The sequence below is a fragment of the Lipotes vexillifer genome, unplaced genomic scaffold (assembly GCF_000442215.2).
Source record: "Lipotes vexillifer unplaced genomic scaffold, Lipotes_vexillifer_v1.1 scaffold182, whole genome shotgun sequence".
Taxonomy (NCBI): domain Eukaryota; kingdom Metazoa; phylum Chordata; class Mammalia; order Artiodactyla; family Lipotidae; genus Lipotes; species Lipotes vexillifer.
In genome coordinates this window covers 6,113,653-6,140,327 of record NW_006798798.1, presented here as the reverse complement: position 1 = coordinate 6,140,327, position 26,675 = coordinate 6,113,653, and the positions used below count along the sequence as shown (strand labels likewise).

The following is a 26,675-nucleotide window of genomic DNA, read 5'->3' as shown; positions in this document are numbered from 1 at the left end:
TAACCAGGAGACAGGCACTGTTTAAATAACTATAACTGTATTAACTTATTTAATGCTCACAACAACCCTGTGATGTGGTCACTATCATCATCATCATCTCCACCTTACAGATGAGGAAACAGAGGCCCATGAGGGTAATCCATCTGGAAGGAGCAGTGCCAGGACTAACCCAGGCAACCAGGCAATGGCAGTCACGTTTTTTTAATCTGTTAATCAGCATTACTGGGCATTAGCATAGCTGGTAATTTTCAGACTACGTCTTTCGCAAGCTGGATGGACCCTACACCACCAAACAAGAAAAATAAATGACATCAATCACCCAAAATATTGAATACACAATCACAGCAGTAACTAACACCGAGAGTACTTACAGTGTGCCAGCGGTTGTTCTAAGTACTTAAGATATGTGAGCTTACTTAAGATATGTGACCTTACTTAATCTTCACCAGTACCCTATAAGGGAACACTTATATTATTATCCTCATTTTACAGACGAGGAAACTGAGGCACAGAAAAGATCAGGAAAGGAAGAACAGAACTAAGGTTAAAGCCCAGGCAGTCTGGGTTCAGAGGCGGTGCTCTTAACCACCTTGTTATACTGCATCTCTGAAATTACTATTGTTATTCCTCTCCTTTATACACTTTAGAGCCCACAGGCACTTTCAGGAACATACAAGATAAGGGCTATGAAGTACAGGGCTCTGGGTGAGACACTTAAGTGGGTGTCTGCTTTAGGCTGGGGTTCAAGAAGGCCTTTCAGGGTAGGGATATTCAGGCTGAGACTCGAGGGATAGGAGCCAGCCAGGTAGACTGCAGCAAAAAGCCCAGAGAGAGGACTCACCAAACACAAAGGCTAAGAGGCGGAAAAGAGATTGGAGCCTCAGGAAAACAGAAAGCAGGCCAGTGTGACTGAACCTTCATGAGAGGGAGGCCAAGGGAAGTATGGCGAGAGAAGTGGGCAGAGGCCACTTGCCTAGCGCCTTGCACCCAGGAGTGGGTGATATAATCAGAGTGTAGCAAAAGCCACGGAGGAGGAACAAGATCCACAGCAGCTACCAAGTACTGACCCTCTACCTGGACTTTGTGCCAAGTAGGTCACATTCACAATCTTGTCGCATCTCCCTGCAACACCATGGTTATCGTTATCTCCATTTGATAAAAACAGACTTTGCAGCTCAGGGAGTTGGAAAACGATTTTTTAAATTGCTGCTGTGCTACTGGAATTTCTTCTACCTACTCTAAAATCTTTGTTTCTGTGTCTCAGGATTTAAGGAACTGTTCTACACACCGTCTCCCTACCTCCGGCAGTGCTGCTGAGATTTTACAAATATTACTCACATCCTGTCCATAATTTAGGGTGGCAACATGGACTAAGAATACCACCTTGGTAAAGGAGAAGGAAAGAGAAGGCAGCGGATGAAGGAAGGCAGGCTAGAGCTGAGGAAGAGTTAGAACAAGTAGGACTCGGGACTGAACCCTGGTAGGGACCCTAAAGACGAAGAGGGGGGTGAGGTCAACAAATGTGGAAGGGCCCAGAGATACGTCTAAAGGTAACTAAAGGGATAAACAGAACTAGGAGGTGATTAGCAAAACTAAAATGCGCTCCAAGGTACAAGGCCAGGGAGGAACCCCGGCAACGCTCCAAGGGCTAAGGGTGGGGCCACGGTTTGAGAAGTGGGAGTAGAAACGACTGGCACTACCCGAAAGAGGAGGAGACAGGGCAGTGGGATGAGCCTTGGCTAAGGAGGCGGGGTTTAGAGGACTAGTCGGGTCAGAGAGCAACTAGAGGGGGTATCAACCGGGGGCTGAGAGGCGGGGCCAAAGATCTAAGGGCGGGACCAAGGGAGACCCAGGGGAACCTAGAACTGAGATGGGCAAGGCAAGCAGCTCCTCACCCGGTTCTGCACCGTGTCCTCGGGCGCCGCCGAGAGTCTCGTCCGCCGCCGGAGGCAGAGCGGTGGAACGGGGGGCGGGGAGGACTGGGCCCTCCGCGCCGGAACTCCCGCCATGATGGATGGCAACTTCTCGACTGCATCGTTCCGCGCGTAGCCTCCGGGCCCCAAGGCCGCCATCGTCGCTCCGGAGCCCGGCAACCGTTACACTCCTCAACCGCCACCGAACAGCGAACGGCCGCGGGAAAGCCGGCGCCGCCGCCCATTGGACGCGGCCGGCTGCCGGTCTGGCCAATCTCAGGGTTGCCAGGCGGCGCTTTTGACCAATGAGAGCTAAGAGTCGGAGCGGAGGGTCTGGCAGGGTGGAGCCACGGCTCCTCAGCTTGATGCTTGATCGAGCGTTGTGGAGTTTTTTTTTAATCCCGTCTGTGTTTTCATCATTCACTAAATATCAGGTTTTAACTTTTACGAAGCTAATGCCAAAGCCTCCTCGCCTCGCTTTTTGCTGCCCCCCAGCCCCACCCAAGGGCGACTATCTGCGCAGTGGCAGTCGCCCGGATGTAAGCATAGGGTGGAGCCGAGAAAGACTGAAGAGTTGGCGCAGACTCAGAAACGCCTTGACGCCAATTCTCCCCCATCATGTGATGAGGTCCAGGTGGCTAAGCGCCGGCTTTGCGCAGACATTCTCGCTTTTCTCCATTTGCCACGTGATGAGGGCGTAGCTGTGGTAACACGGCCTGGCGCGCAGTACGCAGGCACGTGACGAGGCCCCTTACGTCAGGCACGCTGCAAGCGCGCGGGCGGGGCGGGGCTCGGCGGCGCCCGGCGAGGACCAAAGTGCGTCTTCAGACCGGGCAAAACCCAGTTGGGTTGGACAGCCATGCCCAAGTACTGCCGGGCTCCGAACTGCTCCAACAATGCGGGCCAACTGGGCGCGGACAACCGCCCGGTGAGCTTCTACAAGTGAGCACCAGCGAGGGGCGGGGCTTGCAGGGAGGCGGGGCCCTGTGGGGGCGGGCCCGAGGGTAAATGCAGCCGTGCGGGGGACCTAGTCCATCTTGCGGGTGTCTGGAAGCAGGGTTAGCAGGTTGAAGAGACCGTATTCCCAGTGTTTCACTAACAGTAAACACAGCACATGTAAAGGTGCAGATGTGTGAAACAGCAGGGGTAGACGATTAACTGCAGGTAGTGAACGGGGCGAGCGGAGGAATGGGAGGGCCGTGTAGACAGAAGTGAGGTTGGTCCAGGCTCAGAAAGAGCCTACAGTTGCCCACTCGCCATCCCCACGGATTTGAGGCATCTCAAACTCAAAACATCCGAAACCAAGCTCCTGATTTTGTCTCTCCTAAAACCTCCCATATCCTTTATTATCCTAGTTAATAGCTTTCCATCCTTACCGTCTTTCAGGCTAGAAACTCTTAGAGTCATCTTTACTTCTCCTCTTTTCTCACACTTGAGAAAGTAAAAACTAGCTTGAACTGTAAAACAAAAAAACCCCAATAACAACAAAAAACCTGCTCTCTTATTTATTTGGCTGGAATGACAGACACGGGAAAAGCTAGCTGAAGAGTTAATAGGAAAAAAATTTTCTATATTTTTCTCAGGGACGTGCTGCAGATGTAAAGTGACAAAACTCCCCTTCTTTTTTTTTTTTTTCCTGTGTTACGCGGGCCTCTCACTGTTGTGGCCTCTCCCGTTGCGGAGCACAGGCTCCGGACGCGCAGGCTCAGCAGCCATGGCCCACGGGCCTAGCCGCTCCGCAGCATGTGGGATCCTCCTGGACCGGGGCACGAACCCGAGTCCCCTGCATCGGCAGGCGGACTCTCAACCACTTCGCCACAAGGGAAGCCCAAAACTCCCCTTCTTTTGAGTGACTGCTGCTTTCTTACTAGGAAGCTTTGTTCTCTAAAATCGTAGGCCATCACAAACTGCTGTTTGAAATTACATCAGTAAGAATGAAACATCTTACTTAAGGTTTGGAGAAGTTGAGTCACTTTGACACAGAGAAGCAACCTTGATTTACAGTCCAGGTGCAGAGCTTCAGGTAAGGGATTTCTGGACACAGTATTCCACATCTATCCAAACTTTATTGCTTCCAAGGAGACGGACCCTGGGTCCACTTTGTAATCCAGGTCTGATATTGATCCCTTTTCACACAGTTCTGCTTTGCTTTGAGCCTATCCAAACACTGTTTCACTTACATTTCACCTAAGTTTCACCTATTCACCAAACCCAAATAATAATTATTTTCCTCTGTTTGATGAAACTCCCCACAGTATCTCTGGTATACAGTTCCCTTATTGCCGTGGTAAGTAAACCTGACTTCCCTAGACTACATGTTTGTCCCTGGTTGTCTTAGTCTAAGTGGGCCAGGACACATTCCTCATCCAGTCCATTAGCAAATCCTGTTGGCTCTCCCTTTAAAGTCTATCAAGGATTTACCACTTCTAACCCCCTTCCTTGCCCCCACCCTGGTGTTGGCCACTGTCACCTCCCGACTGCATGACTGCACTCTATTTTAGTAGCCTCTCCATTTGTCAACCTGCTCCCACAGTCTGTTCAGGGCTCAGATCCCCTCCCCAGCTCCCACCTGACTCTGTAAAGACAAGAAGGTGAGGCTGGAGCAGGCAGAGAACAGGCCTACAAAGCCCTACAGGAGCTGGATCCCCACTCTCTGTCTGACCTCATCTCCTCCCTCCTGACCCTTACTTAACTCCGCTCCAGTGTCACTGGCTTATTCGATGTTCCTCTAGCATGCCAGGCACATTGTTGCCCCAGGGCCTTTCCCTGTTCTGAACAGCCTGTGCTGTTCCCTCTGCCTGGAAAGATCTTCCCTTTATGACCACCATTCTGTAAAATGATAACCCTCTCCCAGTACATACATATTCTCCCTATTCGCCTCCTGCTTTATTTTTCCCTTTAACATTTACCACTTTCTGGCATACCACATATTTGATATATTCATTTATTGGCTCCTCCACTAGAATGTCAGCTCCATGAAGGCAGGGATATTTTTCTGTCTTATTCCCTGTTGTGTCCCCACCACCTAGAACAGTGCCTGGCACATAGTGGGTCTCAGTAAATATTTGTTGGATGAATTCGATGAATGCATTTCAGATGGGCTCCTCAGGAAACTCAGAATGCCATGTCCCAGCTATCCCTTGAGGGACCCTGGTTCAGGGTAGGAGGAGGGCAGAGGAGTCTTTGAACCTAAATTAGTATGTCCAGACTTGCTTTTTAATATATATCACTCTGACATCATTTATTAAGTCAGCAACTCCGAGTGTCTCCTGTAGTAAGTAAGCTCCTGCTGGACACAAAGCACCCTGACAGATCTTGTTCCTGCCCTGACAGAACTCATGGATAGGTGCGGGGTCAATCATTGAAGAACTGAGGACACAAGTTGATCCTTTCTTTTCTTCAGCACTGCCCCCAATCTAGTCCATTAATCCATCCTTTGACTCTACCCTCCAAAACAGTCCCATCCTGCAGCAATCACAACAAAAGCCCTAACTCCTTGGCAATACAGTTATAAATGCAAATGGCAGAATCCTCACTAAACTATTAGGAAGTAAGGAAAGAAAGAAACCCCACCACATTCCTAGTCTGACCACTTCTTATCACCTCTGCTGTCACAGCATAGCCCAGGCTGCCATCATTTCTTTCTTTTTTTTTTTTTTTTTTAATATTTCTTTCTTTCTTTTGGCTGTGCTGGGTCTTAGTTGCGGTATGCGGGATATTTAGTTGTGGCATGTGGGGTCTTTAGTTGTGGCACGCGGACTGCTTAGTTGCAGCATGTGGACTTGCTAATTGCGGCATGCATGTGGGATCTAGTTCCCTGACCAGGGATCGAACCCGGGCCCCCTGCATTGGGAGCGCGGAGTCTTACCCGTTGGACCACCAGGGAAGTCCCCATCATTTCTTAATGAGACGCTGTGATAGTTGCTTGCTGGTCTCCCTACTTCTACGCTTGCTTCCCCTTACAGCGATGACAATAACTTGCTTAAAGAGCACTTACTGTATGCCAGGTAAGTGTTCTAAGTGCTTCACACATAATAATAAGGAGAACAGTGAGAACTCTGCATAGCAGCCAGGCGACCATATAAAAATCTGTTTATGTCTGTGTTGTTTAAATCCCACCAATGGCTGCCAGGCTGTTCCTCACACAGGCTGACCCATTCCCACCTCAAGGTCCATCCCTGAGTCACTCTTGAAGAAGCCATTTAGCAAAGAGTTTGGTGAGGAGCAGTCTCCAAAGGAGATTCAAGAGAGGGCATGGACGCTAGGAAGGAACAAAGTGAAACACTGAGGGAAGTGGCTGCTAGGAAGTAACTCGAAATTCCTGCCTGGGTGCCAAAGGAAACATTCATTAGTTGTGATTTAGGCCCTTTCAGGAACAAATGACAGTCATCTCTCATGGCAGAGGGAGGTGTCTCACAGGTAGGAATTGCATCTGTCTGGCAGTAACAAAGTCCTGAAATAATAGTGGCTTTACCAAATTACGGGGTCTATAGGAATCAGCGTGGTTAGGTTATGCTACAGTAACAAACTCACAGAATCTCAGTGGCTTACCACAACAAAGGTTTATTCCTCACTCACACTAATGTCCTTTGTAGGCCATTTGTGGCCCTTCTCTACTGTATCTTAATTGGGGATTCAGGCTGAAGGAGCCTCCCCTACCTGGAATATTGGTGGTCTTGTGGGAGGGGGAAAAGAGAAAGTGGGGAGAATCACCCAATGGCTCCTGGTAAATTGCATATTTAGAAGTGGCCCATATCACTTTTACTTCTTTGGCCACAGCAAGTCTATGGCAAGCGTCACATCAGTAGAGTGGAAATGTGTATCTTCGTGTGGGGAAGGGCAGCAAATGTCTTGAACAATAATACAGTTTACTGCAAGGTTTATTTTTCTCTCACATGAAGCAAGTAGAGAGGTTGGCAGATGAGCGCTGGTGTGGCAGTTCCACAATCATCAGGGATGAGGGTCCCATCTTTCATATCCATCCAGTGGCTGCTAAGTACCTCAGCCATCATGCCCAACCATTTCTGATAGGGAGAAAAGAGAAGGGACAAAGAGCAAAAGAGACACAACTCTAAACTGAGCTGGTCCCCTTTACAAAGCCTTCTCAGAAATCCTGCCCAATGGTAGGTTCTTCATCATTGGTCACCCCCCCCAAACTGCAAAGGAGCCTGGGAAATGTAGTCTTTTGCTGGGCAGTTAACCACCCTGAAGACATTGAGTTATGTTAGTAAGGAAGAAAAGAACTCCTAGCAGTGCTGTAGATAGAATGGCCAACAAGACTAAAATATTCTATTAAAAAAAGGAGGACACTGGCTGTGCACTTAAGGTAGAATTTTAGAGAGGGACATTTCCTATCATAAATGTTGCCATCTAGAGGAACAAAAGAGAATAAAAACAAGACCAAATTAGGAAGAGGTTTTCTATGATATTACTTTCTCCTTTGCGCCTTGAGCTGATTCTGATTCCATTTGAGAACCCTCTCACATTTGAGGTACCATCCTAGATGTCTCACCCAACATGAAAGTATTGGCCAGAACTTAGTTACGTGGCCCACCTACTGCAAAGGAACCTGGGAGACAGTCGTCTAACAGGGCACATTATGGCCTCAAAAAAGTTGGAGTTTGTTAGTAAGGAAGAAGAAGAGAGTGGACGTGGAGTAATCAATTGGCAGTCTCTGCCCAGGAGTAGGTGGGAAGTGCTGGTACAAGGGATTTCATGTTCGTGTCCAGGCAGAAGGAGGCTGTTGAGAACATTTGGATCTCAGATTGAGGGTGAAGGAACTGCATCGGCCAGAGTTCCTGGCTCTGTGCCCTGGGGTTCTGCTCTTTGGATGCCATGCTCTCCTGTGAGTCAGCCCTTCTGTCCTCATTCACCAGCTATCCCCCACTTCCCTCTCTGTCTGCCTTTCGCCTGAGAAGCCTTCCTTTGCTCGCCACCAACAACCTCTGTCCATCCCATCCACCTCCTACCCACTGGTGGCCTCTTTACTTTCTTATGTGTCTTTCCCAGTGTTTCTTTATGCAAATGCAAGCAAATCTGAACATATGTTCTTGTTTTCCCCTTTATTACTTTGTTAGTTTCCTATGGCTGCTGTTACAAACTCCTGGTGGCTTAAAACAATAGGAATTATTCTCTCACAATCCAGATCGGTTTTACTGGGCCAAAAATCAAGGTGTCAGCAGGGCTGCATTCCCCAGGAGGCTCTAGGAGAAAATCTGTTCCTTGCATCTTCCAGTTTCTGGTGTCCGCAGGCATTCCTTGGCTTTTGGCCACATCACTCCAATCTCTGCTTCTGTCATCGCATTGCGTCTCCTCTTTTATCTGTGGTAATATATTCTGCTTCCCTCTTATAAGAATACTTGCAACTGCTTTTAGGGCCAACCCGGATGATGTAGAGGATAATTTTACCCATCTCAAGATCCTTAACTTAATCACATCTTTTGTCATGAAATGCAATATTCACAGGCTCCGGGGATTAGGACATGGATGTCTTTTGGGGGACCGTTATTCAGGCTGCCACAATTACTAAAAGCTGATATACTCTATTTGGAACCTTGCTTTTTTCACATAATATATGCCTGACAATAGCATATCAGTTCATACAGTGCCTTCAGTCTATTTTAGAGCTGCATGGTATTCTTTTGTGTGCATATGCCTGAGTTTATTTGTCCTGTCTCCTATGGATGGGATTGTCCCCCACCCTCTAACACTCCTTACTCTTCCTTTTTAACAAAGAGAGAGCAGGCCTTATAGCCCTCAGCAAGTAAAGGTATCAGGTATTTTTATGGTTAACTCCTATTTATGGAATTGATACTGGTTTTCCATTTTCAATTGTGGTTTAAAGTTTCTCTTTTAGGTATCTTCATTTAATACTTAAGTTGGTCAATTTTAAGAAAAATATTAAGTAAATAATGTCACAGGGCTTCCCTGGTGGCGCAGTGGTTGAGAGTCCACCTGCCGATGCAGGAGACACGGGTTTGTGCCCCGGTCTGGGAAGATCCCACATGCCGCGGAGCGTCTGGGCCCGTGAGCCATGGCCGCTGAGCTTGTGCGTCCGGAGCCTGTGCCATGCAGCGGGAGAGGCCACAACGGTGAGAGGCCCGCGTACCGCAAAAAAATAATAATAATAATAATGTCACAGATATGGAAGACATTGTGAAGGTGGGATGTGGATGACTGACTGTATTAGTTATCTAATGCTCCATAACAAACTGTCCCAACATTTAGCAGCTTAAAATAAACCTTTAATGTTTCACAGTTTCTGGCAGCTCCCACAGAACAAACTGGCCGGAACTTAATCATGTGGCCACCTCTAGTTGCAAATGAAGCTGGGAAATGAGGTCTTTATTGTGGACAGTCTTGAACCCAGGTCTAAATAGAAAGTGTATTGCTATAAAAGAGGGCAAAAAGAGACGTTGGGGACAGTGGCACCAGTGAACAGGTGGCACTGCTTCTAATGGACACACAAGTAGTTGGAGGGTGCCTTATCAGATAATCCCTATCCGCTCCCACTGGGAAAGCTTTTATTTAATTCATTAAAAAAAAAAACTTTAAAATTAAAAAAAATTTTAATTGTGGTAAAATACACATAACATAAAATCTCCCCTCTTAACCATCTTTAAATTCAGTAGTATTAAGCATGTTCACATTGTTGAGCAATCAATCTCCAGAACTTTTTCTTTCTTTTTTTTTTAAATTAACTTATTTATTTTTGGCTGCATTGGGTCTTCATTGCCATGCGCGGGATTTCTCTAGCTGCGGCGAGCGGGGGCTACTCTTTGTTGCGGTGTGCGAGCCTCTCATTGCAGTGGCTTCTCTTGGTGCAGAGCACGAGCTCTAGGCACACGGGCTTCAGTAGTTGTAGCACTCAGGCTCAGTAGTTGTGGCTCGTGGGCTCTAGAGTGCAGGCTCGGTAGCTGTGGCGCACGCACTTAGTTGCTCCGTGGCATGTGGGATCTTCCCGGACCAGGGATCGAACCCATGTCCCCTGCGTCGGTAGGCAGATTCTTAACCACTGCACCACCAGGGAAGTCCCTCCAGAACTTCATCTTGCCAAACTGAAACTCATTGAACAAGAACTCCCAATTTCCCTCCCCCTCCCCCCAGCCCCTGGCAACCACCATTCTACTTTCTGTTTCTCTGAATTTGACTACTTTAGATACCCCATATAAGTGGAATCATACAGTATTTGGGGTTTTTGTGACTGGTTTATTTCACTTACCGTAATGTACTGAAGATTCATCCATGTTATAGTATGTGTCAGAATTTCTTTCCTTTTTAAGGCTGAATAATATTTCATTGTATGTATATACCACCTTTTGCCAATCCATTTGTTGATGGACCTTGGGTTTCTTCCTGCTTTTAGCTATTGTAAATAATGCTATTATGCACATGAGTATGCGCATATCTCTTCGAGACTCTGCTTTCAATTTTTAGGGGGTCTGTATCCAGAAGAGGTATTGTTGGAGCATATGGTAATTCTTTTTCAATTTTTTGAGGAACAGCCATACATAGAGGCTGCTCCATTTTACATTCCCACCAGCTGCGCACAGCGTTCCAGTTTCTGCTCGTCCTTGCCAACACTTGTTATTTTGTGTTTGTTTGTTTTTGTATAGTAGTCATTCTAATGGTTATGAGGTGATATCTTGTGGTTTTGTTTGGCATTTTCCTGATGATAAATGAAGTTGAGCATCTTTTTTTCATATGCTGGTTAGCCATTTGTATCTTCTTTGGGGAAATGTCTATTCAAGTCATTTGCCCATTTTTTAATCGGGTTATTTGTTGTTGTTAAGTTGTTTAAAAACTTTTTAACATGTTTTCAAGCATACACAAAAAATAGAGTTGTTTAAATGAATCCTCGTGCATCTATCACTCATTTATACCAGTTGTCAACATTTTGCTAATGTTTTTCATCTACCTTCCTCCCATGTACATCTTAAATGCAGTATTTTAAAGTAAATTCCAGACATTAGGTCTTTTATCCATAAATATTTCAGAATATTTTTCCAACAGATGACTATTTAGAAGGTTAAACCAGTATAATTATCACACCTAGCAAAATTCTTACAATTATCTAATACCCAATTCATGTTCAGTTTCCCCCAATTGTATTAAAATGTCTTTACAGAATGGTTTGTTGCAGACAAAGTACACATCTGCCTTTGGTCTGATGTTTCTTAAATCTCTTTTAATCTATAATCCCACCCCTACCCCCATGAATATGGAATCTCCCACATACTAGATTTGTCCGATTTTGTAAACTGCCTCCTGAGATTCATATGGAGGAACAGACTGGAGGGGAAGGGAGAGTGACAGTGGGTAAAGAGACCGGTAAGGAGACTGTTGCAAAAACCCAGCCAGGGGAGGCTGGAGGCTGGATGCGAGGGTCAGCGGGAGGTGGGAGAGGTGGGCTGATGCTGGGTGTTTAAAAGGTGGAGCCTGAAGAACTGGATGTGAGTAGGAGGTTGGGAGCCTGGTTGGGAGGCAGGGCCAAATTCTGGCCCAGGGGAGGCAGAGGTTTGGAGCTCAGGGACCTCTGGGTGTGCGTATCCTCAGGGAGGGGGGGGTTGGCCCTGATCTCACTGACCCCGCCCCCCGGCAGGTTCCCCCTGAAGGATGGCCCCCGGCTGCAGGCCTGGCTGAGGCACATGGGGCGTGAGCACTGGGTGCCTAGCTGCCACCAGCACCTGTGCAGCGAGCACTTCGCCCCCTCTTGCTTCCAGTGGCGCTGGGGCGTGCGCTACCTGCGGCCGGATGCTGTGCCCTCCATCTTCTCCGGAGCGCCGCCCCCCAAGGTGAGCTCAGGAGAGTCCCACTGCTGGAGTCTGATCCCCCGCCCTCCCCTCTGAGGGAGGTCCCTCCTGCAGGCTGACTCTCAGCCCTCCACTCCTGAGGAATTTTCCCTTGGAGTCCGGCCCTGATGTCCTCCATCCCCCATCTCTTGCCTTGTCTTCCAGAGGCAGACGAATTCCCGAAGCATCGAGAAACCAGTCGTGCCTCCAACTCCACAGGAAGCCACGTCCCTGTCCCCTGGTCCAGCCCTCCCGGCTCCTGGCCCCGTACAGCTTGTGGTGCTGGGGCCAGCATCCGGGGGCCCCGAGGTCCCAGCCACCGTGTTCCTGACTCCCCTGCCGCTTCCGCGGGTTCCCACGGGGCCGCGCCCTGGAGTGTCGGCCCAGCACCCCCGGGCCGGGCTGGGTGCGGCGCTGGGAGCGCTGCAGCGGCGGGTGCGGAGGCTCCAGCGGCGCCACGAGCGGCACCAGGCGCGGCTGCGGGCTCTGGAACAGCTGGCGAAGCAGCTGCGCGCGGAGAGCCTGCTGGCGCCGGTGCACCGGGGCCGGCTGCGCGCGGTGAGTGCCCAGCCTGGCCCACACAGTGGGTGTGCTTTCGGCTAAACTAGAGCCCAGAGTTGAAAGTCAGAACATTTCACCCGTGTTAACAAATTTCTGGCTTGAAAAAAATCAGTCTGGCAATGCCAAGCAACTATCGGTGGGAGCTGAGTAGTGGCTGCTCCATTTATTAATAATATTATAATATTTAAGCAGCCCTTACTCTCTTCTAGACACAGAGTTAATAACTTATTGAAAACTCACTATGACCTTGATAATTGAAACTGCTCTTGTCCCCATTTTCCATATGAAAAAACTGACGCACAGAGGGCTTCCCTGGTGGCACAGTGGTTGAGAGTCCGCCTGCCGATGCAGGGGACACAGGTTCGTGCCCTGGTCCAGGAAGATCCCACGTGCCGCGGAGCGGCTGGGCCCGTGAGCCATGGCCGCTGAACCTGCGCGTCCGGAGCCTGTGCTCCGCAATGAGAGAGGCCACAGTAGTGAGAGGCCCGCGTACCGCAAAAAAAAAAAAAAACAACAAAAACTGAAGCACAGAGTGGTCCAGTAACTTGCCCAAAGCCAGGCAGTCAGTAAGTTGCAGAGCCAGGATTCAAACCCAGGTGCCTGGCCCCAGAGGAGGCCTGTGCTCTGTGGGAGAGCTCCCTGCCTGGCCCCTATAGAGCTTGAGTTTGCAACTCTATACTAGAGTCTCCCAGGCCCTATCTAAGGCCCTTTTGCCCCTATGTTTTACTGCTGAGTATTTTCTGGTGTGGGGAGTGGAGGGGATCATGTCTTTTTTTATTTGGCTATGCCACGCGGCTTGTGAGGTCTTAGTTCCCCAACCAGGGATCGAATCTGTGCCCCCTGCAGTGGAAGCACAGAGTCCTAACCACTGTACCACCAAGGGAATCATGTCTTTAAAAATCAAAATTTGACCAGGCCTTTTTCCTGCTTAAAACCCCAGGGTCAAGCTTGAGGTCCCAGGGCCCTTGTTCCTGCCTGGACAAGGGAGGTGGGAGGGGGTTTCAGAAAGCCCCTGAGGTACCTCTGTAGCTAAGGTGTCTCAACCTGACAGCCAGTGGGTTGGGCCTGGCCCACAGATATTATTCTTTTGGCCTCAGTAATGCTGTAAAATATTTTCTGGTCTCTCCTGAAGACTCAGAAGATCTAGCAGCACTGGGTTCACATCCCCAGATAGTAGCAGTCAGCCAGAGCTGCAGTGGCTGTCCCTGGAGGCTTCATGTTTGAGACTGTGGCCTGAACCATGCTGGAGCACAAGAGGGACATATGGGGGGTGGGCGGGGGCAAGGACATAACTCAGACTCAGGCCTGTGGCTCTTCATGGAGCCTGCCAGGGCCCCTGGGCTGACAGTGTCTCTCTCTGCCTCCCCTGTCCCCATTCCATCCCTGTCTCAATCTCTTCTCCCTCTCCCACATTCATCTTTGTCTTTCTGCCCCCTGTGTCTCTGTCATCCCATCTATCTCCCCACTTCCCATGTCTCTTTTCTCTCCCACATTCATCTTTGTCTTTCTGCCCCCTGTGTCTCTGTCATCCCATCTATCTCCCCACTTCCCATGTCTCTTTTCTCTCCCACATTCATCTTTGTCTTTCTGCCCCCTGTGTCTCTGTCATCCCATCTATCTCCCCACTTCCCATGTCTCTTTTCTCTCCCACATTCATCTTTGTCTTTCTGCCCCCATGTCTCTGTCATCACATCTGTCTCCTGACTTCCCATGTCTCTCTTCATCTGCATCTTTATCCCCCATATCCATATCCCTGTCTCCCTGCCCCTACATTTCTCCCACCCTCCATATCTGTCTCTCCATGTCTCTCTTCCCCCACATCTCTCTCCCTGTTTCCCCATACCTCTTTATACCCTCATGAATGTCTCTCTGGTTCTTACATCTCTCTCCTCACATCTCTCTCTGCCCATATCTCTCTCTGTCTCCTGACACCCGCCTCCCACCTCTACCTCCCTGTTCCTCACCATTTCTCCCCCTGCCCCCACTTTTTCCTTCCCTCCTTCCCTCCTACCCTCCCCTCACTCCCCTCATTCCCCTGTGTCCTCCATCTCTAATACTTCTTTGCCTGGGACGGCCCAGCTCCCTGGACCTGAGGAGTCCCAAGCCTTCACCATCATCTGTGGAGGGCCTGACATAGCTGTGGTCCTTGCCCAAGGTCCTGCACCTCCCACCCTGGACGCCAAGCCTGAGCTCCTGGACACTCAGACTCCCAGTGCATAAGGACCAGGACAGATGACAGAAGACAGAGGAAGAGAGACGCATCAAACGTGGGCTTGGCCCAGCCCCATGACCCATGCCTGGGGCATAGCAGTGCCTCCCTCAGGGGCCTGGCTCCCACCACCTCCTCCTAGGGACCCCTTGAACCTTAGGGCTGACCTTGGCCCAAGACCCCTGTCAGCAGTGATTACCCTGGGAACCAGGTCCCAACCCCACCTTCAATCTTTGCGGTCAGTAAAACATTCTCAGAGCAGAGCAAGGGTTGTTTGTTTGGAGAGAGTTGTACCTGGTTCTGAAGAGCCCCTTGTACCCTTTGCCAAGCCTGGTGCCAAGCTGGGGATACTGCAGTGAACACAGCTGACAAAAGTCCTGTCCTCGTGGTGCTCACTTTCTGCTTGAGCAGAAGATGAACTAGTAAATTAATAAACAGTATAATTTCAGGTTGTGATAAGTGCCATAAAGACTGAATGAAAATGTAATGGGCTGGGTGGGAGGGAGGACTCTCTAAGGAGACAATGTTTGAGCAGACACCTGATGATGAGAAGGAGCTGGCCTGGGAGGCACGTGGACTGGATGTTCCAGGGAGAAGAATGGCCTCTGCACATACCCTACCATCTAAGGTATAAGCCGGAGGAAGACAGTGTTGCTATGGCGAACACTGAAGCAGGGAAGGGAGTGAGTGAGTGTGTGTGAGGAGGGTGGGGTTGGGATGCAATGTTAGATAGAGCAGAAAAGGTCTCATTGGAAAGGTACCAATAAACGAAAGCCTAAAAGAGAGGAGTAAGGGAACCAGGTATCTGGGGAAAGAGCATTCCAGGCAGAAGGAAAGCCAGTTCAGAGGTCCTGGGGTGAGGAGGAACAAGGAGGCCAGGGTGGTTAGAGTGGAGTGACTGAGGGGGAGAGTGAGAGGAGGTGAGATTGGAGAGATGACAGGGAAGTTCACACAGGGACTCGTGGGTTGTGGTTGAGACGTTGGCTGTTACCTGCAGTGAGGTGCAGCAAGCAGATGCCTTTAGGAAGGTCCTGATGTGATAGGTGTTAATAGGTCCCTCTGGCTGCATATTGGAGTGTTGGGGGGAGCTGCCATAGTCCAGGTGGGAGAGGATGAAGGATGGACCAGGATTAGGGCCTGGGCCTGGGGTGAGGGATGAAATTCTGGAAATAGCTTGAATGGAGCTACTGGGCCTGCACATTAGAAGGATGAGAGGTGGAAGGCAAAGTCAGCCAGCCCTGTTCAGGCTGGGGTGATTGTGGACAGTGCAGGCCACAGCCAGTCAGGTGTGACAGCCCAGCCAGGATGATGGGGCCAGGAAGGCCTCATCCCTGGGCTGGCTCCTGGAGGCCTTTCTGGGGGGAGGAGTCCATTGGCAGATCTATCCCCTAGACACTGCCAAAGCCATGTAGCACGGTGATTAAAAGCCCAGGCTCTATAGCCAGGCCGCTGGGATTCAAGTCTTAGCTCCATTACCTATCTGCTGTATGCCCTTGGGTAAATGGCTTAACTTCTCTGGGTAAGTGCTGTGTGCGCACTATGTGATAATGACAATGACAGTGGTTATAGGAGTCTCCACAAAGTCATCCCTCTGAGACATCCCTTGTCCAGGGTGGACATGGAGTAGAGGTCAGGTCTGATATGTCAGAAAACACCCACCACTACCACACATTGAGACCCCTGCCCAAACTGGTCTGGTTTGCAGGCCTTCGCAAAGGCGCTATCACAGCGGAATGGACAATAAGAGCTGTGCCCGTTTTCCCATCCCTCTCTTTTCGCCCTTGTCCCTGCTTCATCTCTCTCCTTCTGTCTCCATGCCTCACATCCTTTTTCGTGGCCATTTCTTCTCCCCGTCCTCGGAGTCTATACCCTTCCCACCGCTGCCTCCAGCCTTTTCATCAATGCAAGCAGCCTCGCAGTGTCTCCGCCCCCCGCGCCTGGTTGGGGGTGACAGCGCATGCGTCGTCAGCGCCCCTCCCTCTCCACCCCCATCCCCCGTCGGCGTCAGGGTCTCGTCCCCTTCTCTCTGTCTTCTACTCCCCCATCACTTGCCCAGGCACTGGCACCCCATTACTCCAGTTTCCCCGGTTTCAGCTTTGGTCTCCAGCCCCAGACACCCGAGGTAAGATGGGTAGAGGGGAGGCCCGCGGAGAAGGGGAGGGGCAAAGCATCCTGCATCCTGAGATAAACAAACCGGGGGAGGGGGCGGCCTAGACTGAGGGCCCTGACGCGGGAGGACAAGAATGGGGCACTGGCCAGGGGGAAGTGGTAGGCGTTGGGCCCACAAACCAGCGTCCTCTGATGGGTGACTGGCGTCCCTATGATTGCCCAAAATCCAGAGCTGGGGGCGTGGGAGCCACCCGGAGCCCGGTGAGCGTCTAGGGGGCTCAGATTCCGGAGACTGGGGCACCCGCTCTAGCTGACCTCTGCCCCCAGGATTTGCCTGAAGGCCACCCCCAACTCTGCACCTGCCCACTGAGGGCCACCAAGGATCATGACTAAGACAGATCCCGCCCCGATGGCCCCACCGCTCAGGGCGGAGGGAGAAGAGGAGGAGGAGGAGGAGGAGCCTGTCCCAGAGCCCCCCAGCCCCACCCAGGAGCGCCGGCAGAAGCCTGTTGTGCACCCCTCGGCACCTGCCCCCCTCCCCAAGGACTACGGTAACCACCCTCCCCACTCAGCAATATGGCCTGGAGCCTTGGGTGGCCAGGGAGGTTTGTCTGAACTCTGCTGGTGGAGATGGTGGGAGGAATCTGGAGGATTTGAAGGTGTTCTGGAGGAGTCGTGGCCCTTGGATTCCCCCCCCCTTCATTAATTCATTCACCCATTGGAGAATGGAATCGGGATAATCATAATATTTGATTCATGACACATCATTCAGTCATTTAGTCATTAAACAAGCATTTTTGGAAAGCCTGCTATGGACCTAGGAACTGGAGGCACAGCGTGGAGCAAGACAGATCTAGTCTTTGCCTAAGAGAACTCGCAGGCCTCAATGACAACCACACAAATAAGTATAAAAATATAAGTACATAATTACAAGACTTGATGAGGATTGTGTTTGCTAAGAACCGAATTCTGCAAGAGCTTTTTAAGATACGCGTTCCCTGAGGAAGGAACATTTGAGGGAGACTCAAGGATGAATTGAGGGTTAACAAGGGAAAAGATTAGGGGAAGGGGGTCCCAGGCAAGGTAACTGCAGGAGTAAAGGCTCTGAGGTAGGAAGATGTGGAGCTGAGAGGGTGGCCTCTTGGAGAAAAGGAAAGTGTCTACTCATTCACCAAGCACTGTTTATCCGTCACTACTACTCTGTGACAAGCCTTGTGCTAGGAGATGGAGATTTAATGGTGAGCAATCCAGGCATGATCCCTGCTCTCAGGAGAGAAGGCAAGACTAAGCAAGTAACAGGTATATAAATCGGATAAGTTCAGATTGGAGTGGTTGCTATGAAAGAAATAAAAGATGGAGATATAACAGAGAATGGCTAGGGGGCAGCACCTTGAGACAGAGTGGTCAGGGTGGGTCTTTGACGAGGTGGCATTTAGGCTGAGACCCAGAGCATGAGGAGGAATCAGCCATAGGAGAGCTGGAGAAAGAGGGTTCCAGGCTGTAAGCAGCAAGTGCAAAAACCCTGAGGCAGGACTGAGCTTGGAGCAGAAGGAAAATCTTGGTGTTGCTGTTAGGGAGTGATCGGAGCTGAGATGAGAGGTTGGCAATGGCTAGATCTGGAAGGGCCTTAAAGGCTACTGTGAGAACTTTGGATATATTCTAAGTGTGATGGCGGGGGAGAGCAGTTTGTGGGGGGGGGGCAGGTCTGATTTATATTTTTAAAAGCTCCCTCTGGCTACTGGGTAGAGAGGGTGGAGCTCAGCCAGAATTAGATATAGGAGGAGGCTTTTAAAAGATGTTGGCTGGGAATCCCCAGCAGCTGTAAGTTCGGAAATGAAGTTCCAAGTTCAGAGAGTAGGCGTCATCGGGATAGGGCAGGAGGGGTGGCATCTGTGGACATGTCACCCACTAGAGGTGGGTCAGAGAGGCCATAAGTTGCCCTCAGTCTGATAGAAAAATAAGAACGTTATCTGGGTGTCTAGGGCCGGGTATCCACCCTGGGAAACTGGAAAATCTCCACTGGAAATGTGGCTGGATGTGGCTGGGACCTGTGGCCTGCTGGGAAGTCAAAGAGCCTAGGGTATCTGCCCCCCGTCCCCAGGAATCCTGCCTGTAGAACAAGGAGGGTTTGGTCACAGAATGTGAAGGAATCTGAAAATGTAGTCTAGGACAGAGAGAGGGCTAAGGTGGACTCCAAGAGGAACTCGTGTATTTATTAAATTTGTACATTAATTCAGCTAGACTGACAGAGCGCCTCCTGCGTGGATAAGGGAGTGAACAAGGCAGCCTGGAAACGTCCTAGTGAGGGGGACAAGCAAGAAAGGAAGAGAATGAGGAAGAAGAGAATGAGAGGAAAAGAGGGAGGGAGGAAGGAGTAAACAAGTAATGTTAAGCAGTGATTTTCTTCTTCTTTTTTTTCTTTTGGCCACGCCGCGTGGCATATGGGGATCTTAGTTCCCTGACCAGGGATCGAACCCGGGCCTCCTGCGTAGGAAGCACAGTGTCTTAACCGCTGGACCACCAGGGAAGTCCCTAAGTAGTGATATTTTTAAAGAAATGAAAAAGGGCAAGAGATAAAGAAGGGCAGAGGTGCTGATTTAGCCAGGGTGGTCTGGGGAGGCCTCTCTGAAGCCTTAGGAAGATCTCAGGGAAGACAGGCCCAGGCAAGAAAAACAGCAAGCACAAAGCCCTGAGAGAGGAATTTGCCTGGCGAGTTGGAAGGACAGAAGGTCAGTGTGGCTGGAGAGGAACAAGTGAGGGGGAGAGGGCAGAGAACAGATGAGGCCAGTTTGTGCAGGGCCTGTGGGCCAGGGTGAGGATTTGGGTCTGTACTCTGAGTGTGATGGGAGCCAGGGCAGGCTTAGCCAAGGAGAGCTGTGCTGTGACTGGGGTTTTAAAAAGAGCACACGGGCTGCTTCCGGGAGACACCTTCCTTGCGGTACGTCCCTGGGCTCTGTGTCATCTGGTCATTCATTTGCTCATCCATTCAACATGCACTGGGCTCCTGCCTTGTGCCAGCCCTGTGCCGGGTGCTGACGTTACTACAGGGCAGCACTCTAAAGGGGGGGAGATGGAAGTTCCTCTGGGCACCCCCTGGCTGGCCACAGGTTGGATCCTGCCCATGGATCCATTTTATGTGGACTGCACAGTAATTGAAATTTGGGGAGATTTTTCTTAAAAACCGTGACTTCTGGCTTCTTAATTTTCTTTACCCTGGAGATTTGGCTAAACCATGCCCCGACAGGGCAACATGCGCTAGAGCAGTAGCAGCCCCCTTGGGCATGCAGACTCCTTAGCACACTCTTGTTTCATGGGGTGGAGTTTGCTGCTATATGATCTTCCAATTTTTCAAGACACACCAGGCATCCACGTTTCTATGTGAGACCTGATTTTGAAACCTCACGCTGGCCACACAGAAAATGCCTGTGGCCCATGTGCCACCAGTTTGAGACTGTATTAGAAGGTTTTAAAGGTCTAGAGCTCCTCTGCCTTAGGATGGAAGGAGGGGGGGTCAGTCCACAGTTTGCCTGGGGTGATCTTGGACCTCTCACCACCCCAGCCTTCACCTTCTTCGACCCCAACGACCCTGCCTGCCAGGAGATTCTGTTTGACCCGCAGACCACCATCCCTGAGCTGTTCGCCATTGTGCGCCAGTGGGTGCCCCAAGTCCAGCACAAGATTGATGTCATTGGCAATGAGGTGAGAGCGCTGGGCAAGCGAGGGAGGAAAGGACGGGGTCCCTCACGTGTCTGGGTAACCCTCCCTGGTCCCCTGGTACTCCCAGATTCTGCGTCGAGGCTGCCATGTGAACGATCGTGATGGGCTGACCGACATGACACTGCTCCATTATGCGTGCAAGGCGGGGGCCCACGGAGTCGGTGAGGGTCCAAGCCCCCAAACCTAACTGCCACGCCCAACACTCTCAGAACCCCGGCCCTCAGACCTCCATCCTGGACCCACAGCCTAAGATCCCAAAGTGCAGTCCCTGAAGCCCTGGGCCTTCCCCATGCCCTGGGCCCACACTCTGGAGGAGAGAACCCAAGCTGACCTGGGCTGTCGCGCAGGGGACCCCGCGGCGGCTGTACGCCTCTCGCAGCAGCTGCTGGCACTGGGCGCAGACGTGACCCTGCGCAGCCGCTGGACCAACATGAACGCGCTTCACTACGCGGCCTATTTTGACGTGCCGGATCTCGTGCGCGTGCTACTGAAGGGTGCACGGCCCCGAGGTGAGGGGGAGGGTCAGGACCTAGGCGAGGAAGGAGGGCTGGAAGCAGAAGGAGGGTACCCAGGTGTGGGGGGAGGAGACGAGTGAGAAGGCTGGGAAGGCGAGTGATGGGGCCTGGCATGGGAGGCCAGGGTGGGAGGCGGGAGGCGGGAGGCGCAGGAGAAGGAGTTCAGGGGTCCAAAATGTCAGGGCCTGGCGGGAGCTGGTTGGGAGGGGTGTGGCCGAGGAGGGGCGGGGCTCTGCATCAGAGGTTGCCGTGGCGGGGGGCGGGGGGGGCCCTGGGGCCTGCGGGTTAAGAGATGGATGAAGAGGTGGACTTCGGAGGCTGGAAGGCAGCGGGAGGGCTGGGGTGCTGAGGGCGCTCACCCGGAACCCTCCTCTCACCCACTTCCCAGTGGTGAACTCCACGTGCAGTGACTTCAACCATGGCTCAGCCCTGCACATCGCTGCCTCCAACCTGTGCCTGGGCGCGGCCAAATGTTTGCTGGAACACGGTGCCAACCCGGCGCTTCGGGTACTGCCACCCTGGCCCAGTCCTGTTACCTTCCTTCTCCTTCCTCCCCAATCGCTTTCTGGCCAGCAGGCCTCTGCAGAGGATGGGAGCGGGGGAGGGGGCGGGCCAGAACCACTTGAGTTTCTTGAAGCTCTCATTCCCCATTGGCCCAGTTGGACCCTTAACCCGGTACCACAGGAGCCCATTTTCAGTGTTTGTCCTTCACATGGCCCCATTCCGGGCTTGGGATCTTGGCCCTGAGGGCATGACCTACAGCACTGAAGTGGGACCTTCATTCCCTATTGGCTCCATACTTGACATCCCCAGCCTGAGGTCTCAGGGGTGGACTTCCCTGGGGATGGTGGGCTGTACCTTAATGCCCCACCCCTTCCTATTTCCAAGTTGGCCCAGGGTATGACCTACTCCCACCTCTGCCTCACCTCGACCCGGGGTCTCTGGGGGCACGGGCTCAGTGGGAGTGCAGCCTATGCCGCTGAGTCTTTGCTCCCTCTCTTCCTGTTGGCCCCCAGAACCGAAAGGGACAGGTGCCAGCGGAGGTGGTCCCAGACCCCATGGACATGTCCCTGGACAAGGCAGAGGCGGCGCTCGTGGCCAAGGAGCTGCGGACGCTACTGGAGGAGGCTGTGCCGCTCTCCTGCGCCCTCCCCAAGGTTACGCTACCCAACTATGACAATGTCCCAGGCAATCTCATGCTCAGTGCACTGGGCCTGCGCCTGGGAGACCGCGTGCTACTGGATGGCCAGAAGGTCAGGGACTGGAGCAGGGAAGGGCGGGCAGGACTCAGCCCTCATCCCTCAGAGCTGGGTCTTCGGGCAGAGTGCAGACTCTCCCCTTTGCCTGCCCACCCTCCCAGTCATGCACACAGTATTCATTTTGTCTAACAGTTGTTCTGTGAGCGCCTCCTTTGTGCCCCACCCAAGCTGAGCTCTCAGTCCAAGGGGGAAGACAGATCCATCTCCTGACAGTGACAGCCCAGAGCTGTCATGGCTCACGAGGAAGCACACGCAGAGTGATCAGCGCAACTCTGCCCCATTTGGATCCCCCTGGGCCTTGTGGTTCCCATCCAGGGGCCACTTGTGTTCCCAGAGTGGTCAATACTTTGCTCACTTGAAGATGCTGAGGAACGAGCCAGAAGAAGAAAGGGAGAAGGGGGCCCTAGGGAGGGGGAGCAGGTATAAAGTCCCAGAGGACGGAGAGATCTTTATTCATCCAATCATTCCAAGTTTGATTCATTTACCTGGTGTCCCTCAGGCTCCATGCTGGACCCAGCCTGTCCTTGGGGATAAAGGCCTGTGTTAGCCCCAGCCGTGCTCTCATAGAACTCCATTTCTATTGAGGAAGAGACAGTCAATAAAGTATACCCATAGTTAAGATAATTTCCAGTAGCAACAAAGGCTTTGAAAACCATTAAATGCTTGGATTTAATAAATTGGCCCTGGCTGAGGGCCGAGGTGGTTTTAGCTAAGGTCTTCTGAGAAGGCTTCTCTGAGGAGGTGATATCTGAGCTGAGATGGGAAGGAGGCTCACCTTGCAAAAATATGGAGACAGAGGAGACCGCAGGTACAAAGTCCCAGAGGAGGGGAGGGGTAGCGTGACTGGAGGGGAGTTATCTAGGGAGGGTGAAGTGGAGACGTTAGCAGGGGCTGGATCTCACCAGACCTGCAGGCCACTGGAGTGAATCTGAATTTTGTTTCTTTGTACAGTGAGAAGCCATAAAAGTCACATTTTGTTTCGTAATCAAGAGTTTTGCATGCATCAGCCCCATCTGGAAAGTTTCTGTACATGATTTAATCAAATCAGTGTGACAATTTTGAAAGCAGGATGGGTTGATTCTCTCCGTTTTACAATATAGAAGACTGTAAGAAGCCCAAGAGGTGAAACTCTTTGTCTGAAGACATGTAATAACAATCTCTGCCTGTAGAGAAGCAGCATAGCACAGTGGTTATGAACTCAAGCTCAGGGATTTGCTCAGGCAAACCTCAGCTTTGCCACTTACCAGCTGTGGAGCCAGTGATTTCACCTCTCTGGGCATCAGTTTCTCCATCTGTAAAATGGAGCTGATAGTACCCACTCGAGGGGGGTTGTTTGAGGTTTATTTTATTTTATTTTTTAAAATTAATTTGTATTGGCATATAGTTGATTTACAATGTTGTGTTAGTTTCTGCTGAACAGCAAAGTGAATCAGTTCTGTATATACATATATCCACTCTCTTTTAAGATTATTTTCGAGGTTTAAATTAGGTAAAATGTGTAAAGCCCTTAGAATAGGGCTTGGCTCTGTGTGCCAGGCACTGTTCTGATCCCCACACCAACTCTCCAAAGTCGGCACTATTATTTAGCCCATTTTATAGATAAGGAACTGAGGCTTAGAGCAGTGAAGAAGCCTCACGCAAATGATAATAACCACATTCACTGCAGCTAAGCAACTTCACATGTATTAAAAATGTTTCCACCAGATAACCAGCCTCTGAGGTGGACTGTTATCCCCATTTTCCAAATGAAACTGAGGCCCCGTGAGGTCCCTTTACCAAAGTTACAGGATAATAATAGGCAACACTTACTGATCCCTTACTCAGCACCAGGCCCTGTTCTGAGGGCTTTTATGTCTCTATAGCATTCATGTCCAATAGACCTTTCTGTGAGACTGGAAATGTTCTGTGTCTGTGTAGTCCAGTGAAATAGCCATGAGCCACATGTGGCTATTAAGCACTTGAAATGTGGCTAGTGTGATTGGAGAAATGATATTTGAATTTAATTTTAGTTAATTTCAATTGTCATATGTGGCTAGTGGCCGTTTACTGCATCGGACAGCGCAGCTCTGCAACAATCCTGTAAGGTGGGTGAGATTTCTGTTCCCATTTCGCAGATGAGGACGTTGAGGCACAGTTAAGTTATACAACCAGTGAATGGTGATGTCCAAGCTGAGATTTAAGCCTGGGGCTCCCTCATCCATCCCACCATGCTGCCTGTGTGCTGGTGATCTTATCATGGCCTCTCAAGGTGCACCCAAGCCATATCCTCCCTTGTTTCCTCAGACGGGCACGCTGCGGTTCTGCGGGACCACGGAGTTCGCCAGCGGACAGTGGGTGGGCGTGGAACTGGATGAACCTGAGGGCAAGAACGATGGCAGTGTTGGGGGTGTCCGGTACTTCATCTGCCCTCCCAAGCAGGGTCAGTCCCACTGGGGCCCGGAAGGATGGTGGTGGGGTCCACTCCGTAGTTCTGCTGCTGCTGCTGAGTGCTGGGGTTGGGAGGTGATGAGGGGAGTCAGAGGGCAGAGGCTTGGACAACTCCCAGCCCAGGCTCTGTCCCCCCAGGTCTCTTTGCCTCTGTGTCCAAGATCTCCAAGGCAGTGGATGCACCTCCCTCATCTGTCACCTCCACACCTCGGACTCCCCGGATGGACTTCTCCCGTGTCACAGGCAAAGGCCGCAGGGAACACAAAGGTCAGAGGGGGAGCCCTAGGAGTGACGAGAGCCATTCTTGAGGATATTCTGTGGGTAGCCCAGCTTCTGTGACTCAGTTTCTCCTCAGGCTCAAACTCCCATTTTAGAGGATGACCTCTGAGTTCCTGACTTTTGTGCCTCAGTTTCTCCTTTGACTCAGTACTGGTCCCACCCAGTTCTTGCAAGGACCTGTGTGTTCCCTGCCCCCTATGACTTAGTTTCCCCTTAGACCCAAAGGTTTTCTCCCAGTTTTAGGGAAGAATCTATGGGGTTCCTGGCTTTAGTGACTTGATTTATCCTCAGACCTAACTCCCCCCTTCATTTTAAAGGGACAGTTTCTGGGTTTCTGACTTCTGAGACTCAGTTTTTCCCTTGGCCCAAATATCCTCAACTTTGAGAAAGAGTTTTGAGGTTCTGTAGGTTCTTGACTTAGTTGTCTCTCAGGCCCAAAGCCCCCACCCCCATTCTCTGGCAGCTGGGATTGTTTCCTTTCACGCCCACCCCCCAAGCCCATTTCAGAGGAAGGCTCGTCTCGTTTGAACCAGGACAGTTTCTACCTTGTGGCTTTCTGGGTGACACGGGGCCCCCAGGGCTGGCATCTGGAGGCCTCACCCTCACCCCTTGTCCCCTTCCCGCCAGGTAAGAAGAAGCCCCCATCATCCCCGTCTCTGGGCAGCCTGCAGCAGCGTGAAGGAGCTAAGGCTGAGGTTGGAGACCAAGTCCTCGTCGCAGGCCAGAAGCAAGGGATCGTGCGTTTCTATGGGAAGACAGACTTTGCCCCAGGTGAGGATAGCTACCTGGGCTGGGGACAGGCAGGGCCTCGAGGCATCCTGACACTCTCCGGTTGCAGGTTACTGGTACGGCATAGAGCTAGACCAGCCCACTGGCAAACACGATGGCTCTGTCTTTGGTGTCCGGTACTTCACCTGCCCCCCACGGCATGGAGTCTTTGCACCAGCATCTCGAATTCAGAGGTGAGCCCAAACTCTGGTCCCAACTCAGGGCACCACCCAGAATCCTGATGCCCCGCTTGGATGTCTCCTCCTCTTGGACCAGGAGGACAGTGTGGATATCCACCCCCACACCCTAGCTCTTTCGTCGTAGGCCCCCCAGGGCTCCGCTCCTGGCTGGCCTCTTGTGGCTCTGACTCCTCCCACTCCTCATGTCTCCCCAGGATTGGTGGATCCACTGACCCCCCTGGGGATAATGTTGGAGCCAAAAAAGTACATCAAGTGACAAGTGAGTTGGGGGCTGGCTGTGGGAGGAGTGTGGATTTGGGGATAGGAGGAAAGGTCTTGGGTCCTCAGGTATATGCTGGTGACAGAATCTCCAGTATTTAATTGGGGACACAGGGTCCAGGAAAATGATGAGACAGGATCCCAAAAAGGATGGGCACTATAGGGATGGGGATGTTAACGACAAGGCTCTGAGCAGGCACCGGGGACATGGGTAGTTCTTGGAGGACACAGGGAATATTATTGACAAGAGGTCTAGATGACTATTGGGAACGTAGGATATCGGGGACGTGGATAAATATTAATGAAAAAGAGTCTGGGTAGATACTGAGGACAGAGGTGGGTCTATCATCCCCTCACACCTGAGACCTTGCCCTTCCCTTCAGTGACGCAGCCCAAACGCACCTTCACAACAGTCCGGACCCCAAAGGACATCGCATCAGAGAACTCCATCTCCAGGTACGTAGCAACCCTTGGCCCCCCTCTCCTGTGGGATATTCAGGGAGAGGCATCCACCAGGCCATTGGACACAGGGAGTCTGGAGTTCTGGGTTGGGGCTGGAAATAGAGGTTAGGAAAACATACAACTAGTTAGCTTACCCAGAAGCAGTCTTTAGGGAGTGAGGCCCCATAGTGAATTCTGGTGACTTCAACTTATATATATATATATATA

At 51.2% G+C, this 26,675-nt stretch overlaps 3 protein-coding genes and 1 non-coding gene across 4 annotated transcripts in view; 2 read left to right on the top strand and 2 right to left on the bottom strand.

The window, feature by feature from the left end:
• Positions 1–2,072, bottom strand: part of WDR62 (WD repeat domain 62) — a 48,017-nt gene extending 45,945 nt beyond the window's left edge. The window contains exon 1 of the mRNA XM_007471025.1: positions 1,896–2,072. Coding sequence (XP_007471087.1) covers positions 1,896–2,072 — 177 coding nt within the window. The remainder of the gene's footprint in view (positions 1–1,895) is intronic.
• Positions 2,073–2,754: 682 nt separating this feature from the next.
• On the top strand, positions 2,755–14,930 carry THAP8 (THAP domain containing 8). Its single transcript, XM_007471024.1, has 4 exons — positions 2,755–2,855; positions 11,515–11,707; positions 11,870–12,262; positions 14,345–14,930. The coding sequence occupies exons 1-4, from the start codon at positions 2,773–2,775 to the stop codon at positions 14,483–14,485; spliced, it is 810 nt and encodes a 269-aa protein (XP_007471086.1). The 5' UTR covers positions 2,755–2,772; the 3' UTR covers positions 14,486–14,930.
• A 1,537-nt stretch (positions 14,931–16,467) lies between these two features.
• CLIP3 (CAP-Gly domain containing linker protein 3) overlaps positions 16,468–26,675 on the top strand; it is an 11,627-nt gene continuing 1,419 nt past the window's right edge. Inside the window, exons 1-13 of the mRNA XM_007471023.1 lie at positions 16,468–16,596; positions 16,911–17,134; positions 20,143–20,282; positions 20,368–20,461; positions 20,648–20,809; positions 21,204–21,322; positions 21,832–22,068; positions 24,358–24,493; positions 24,640–24,768; positions 25,408–25,551; positions 25,619–25,742; positions 25,943–26,007; positions 26,390–26,462. Coding sequence (XP_007471085.1) covers positions 16,969–17,134; positions 20,143–20,282; positions 20,368–20,461; positions 20,648–20,809; positions 21,204–21,322; positions 21,832–22,068; positions 24,358–24,493; positions 24,640–24,768; positions 25,408–25,551; positions 25,619–25,742; positions 25,943–26,007; positions 26,390–26,462 — 1,589 coding nt within the window. The 5' untranslated portion in view covers positions 16,468–16,596; positions 16,911–16,968. The remainder of the gene's footprint in view (positions 16,597–16,910; positions 17,135–20,142; positions 20,283–20,367; positions 20,462–20,647; positions 20,810–21,203; positions 21,323–21,831; positions 22,069–24,357; positions 24,494–24,639; positions 24,769–25,407; positions 25,552–25,618; positions 25,743–25,942; positions 26,008–26,389; positions 26,463–26,675) is intronic.
• TRNAR-CCU (transfer RNA arginine (anticodon CCU)) lies at positions 19,038–19,110 on the bottom strand. Its single transcript has one exon. It is a non-coding gene; the product is annotated as a tRNA-Arg (tRNA).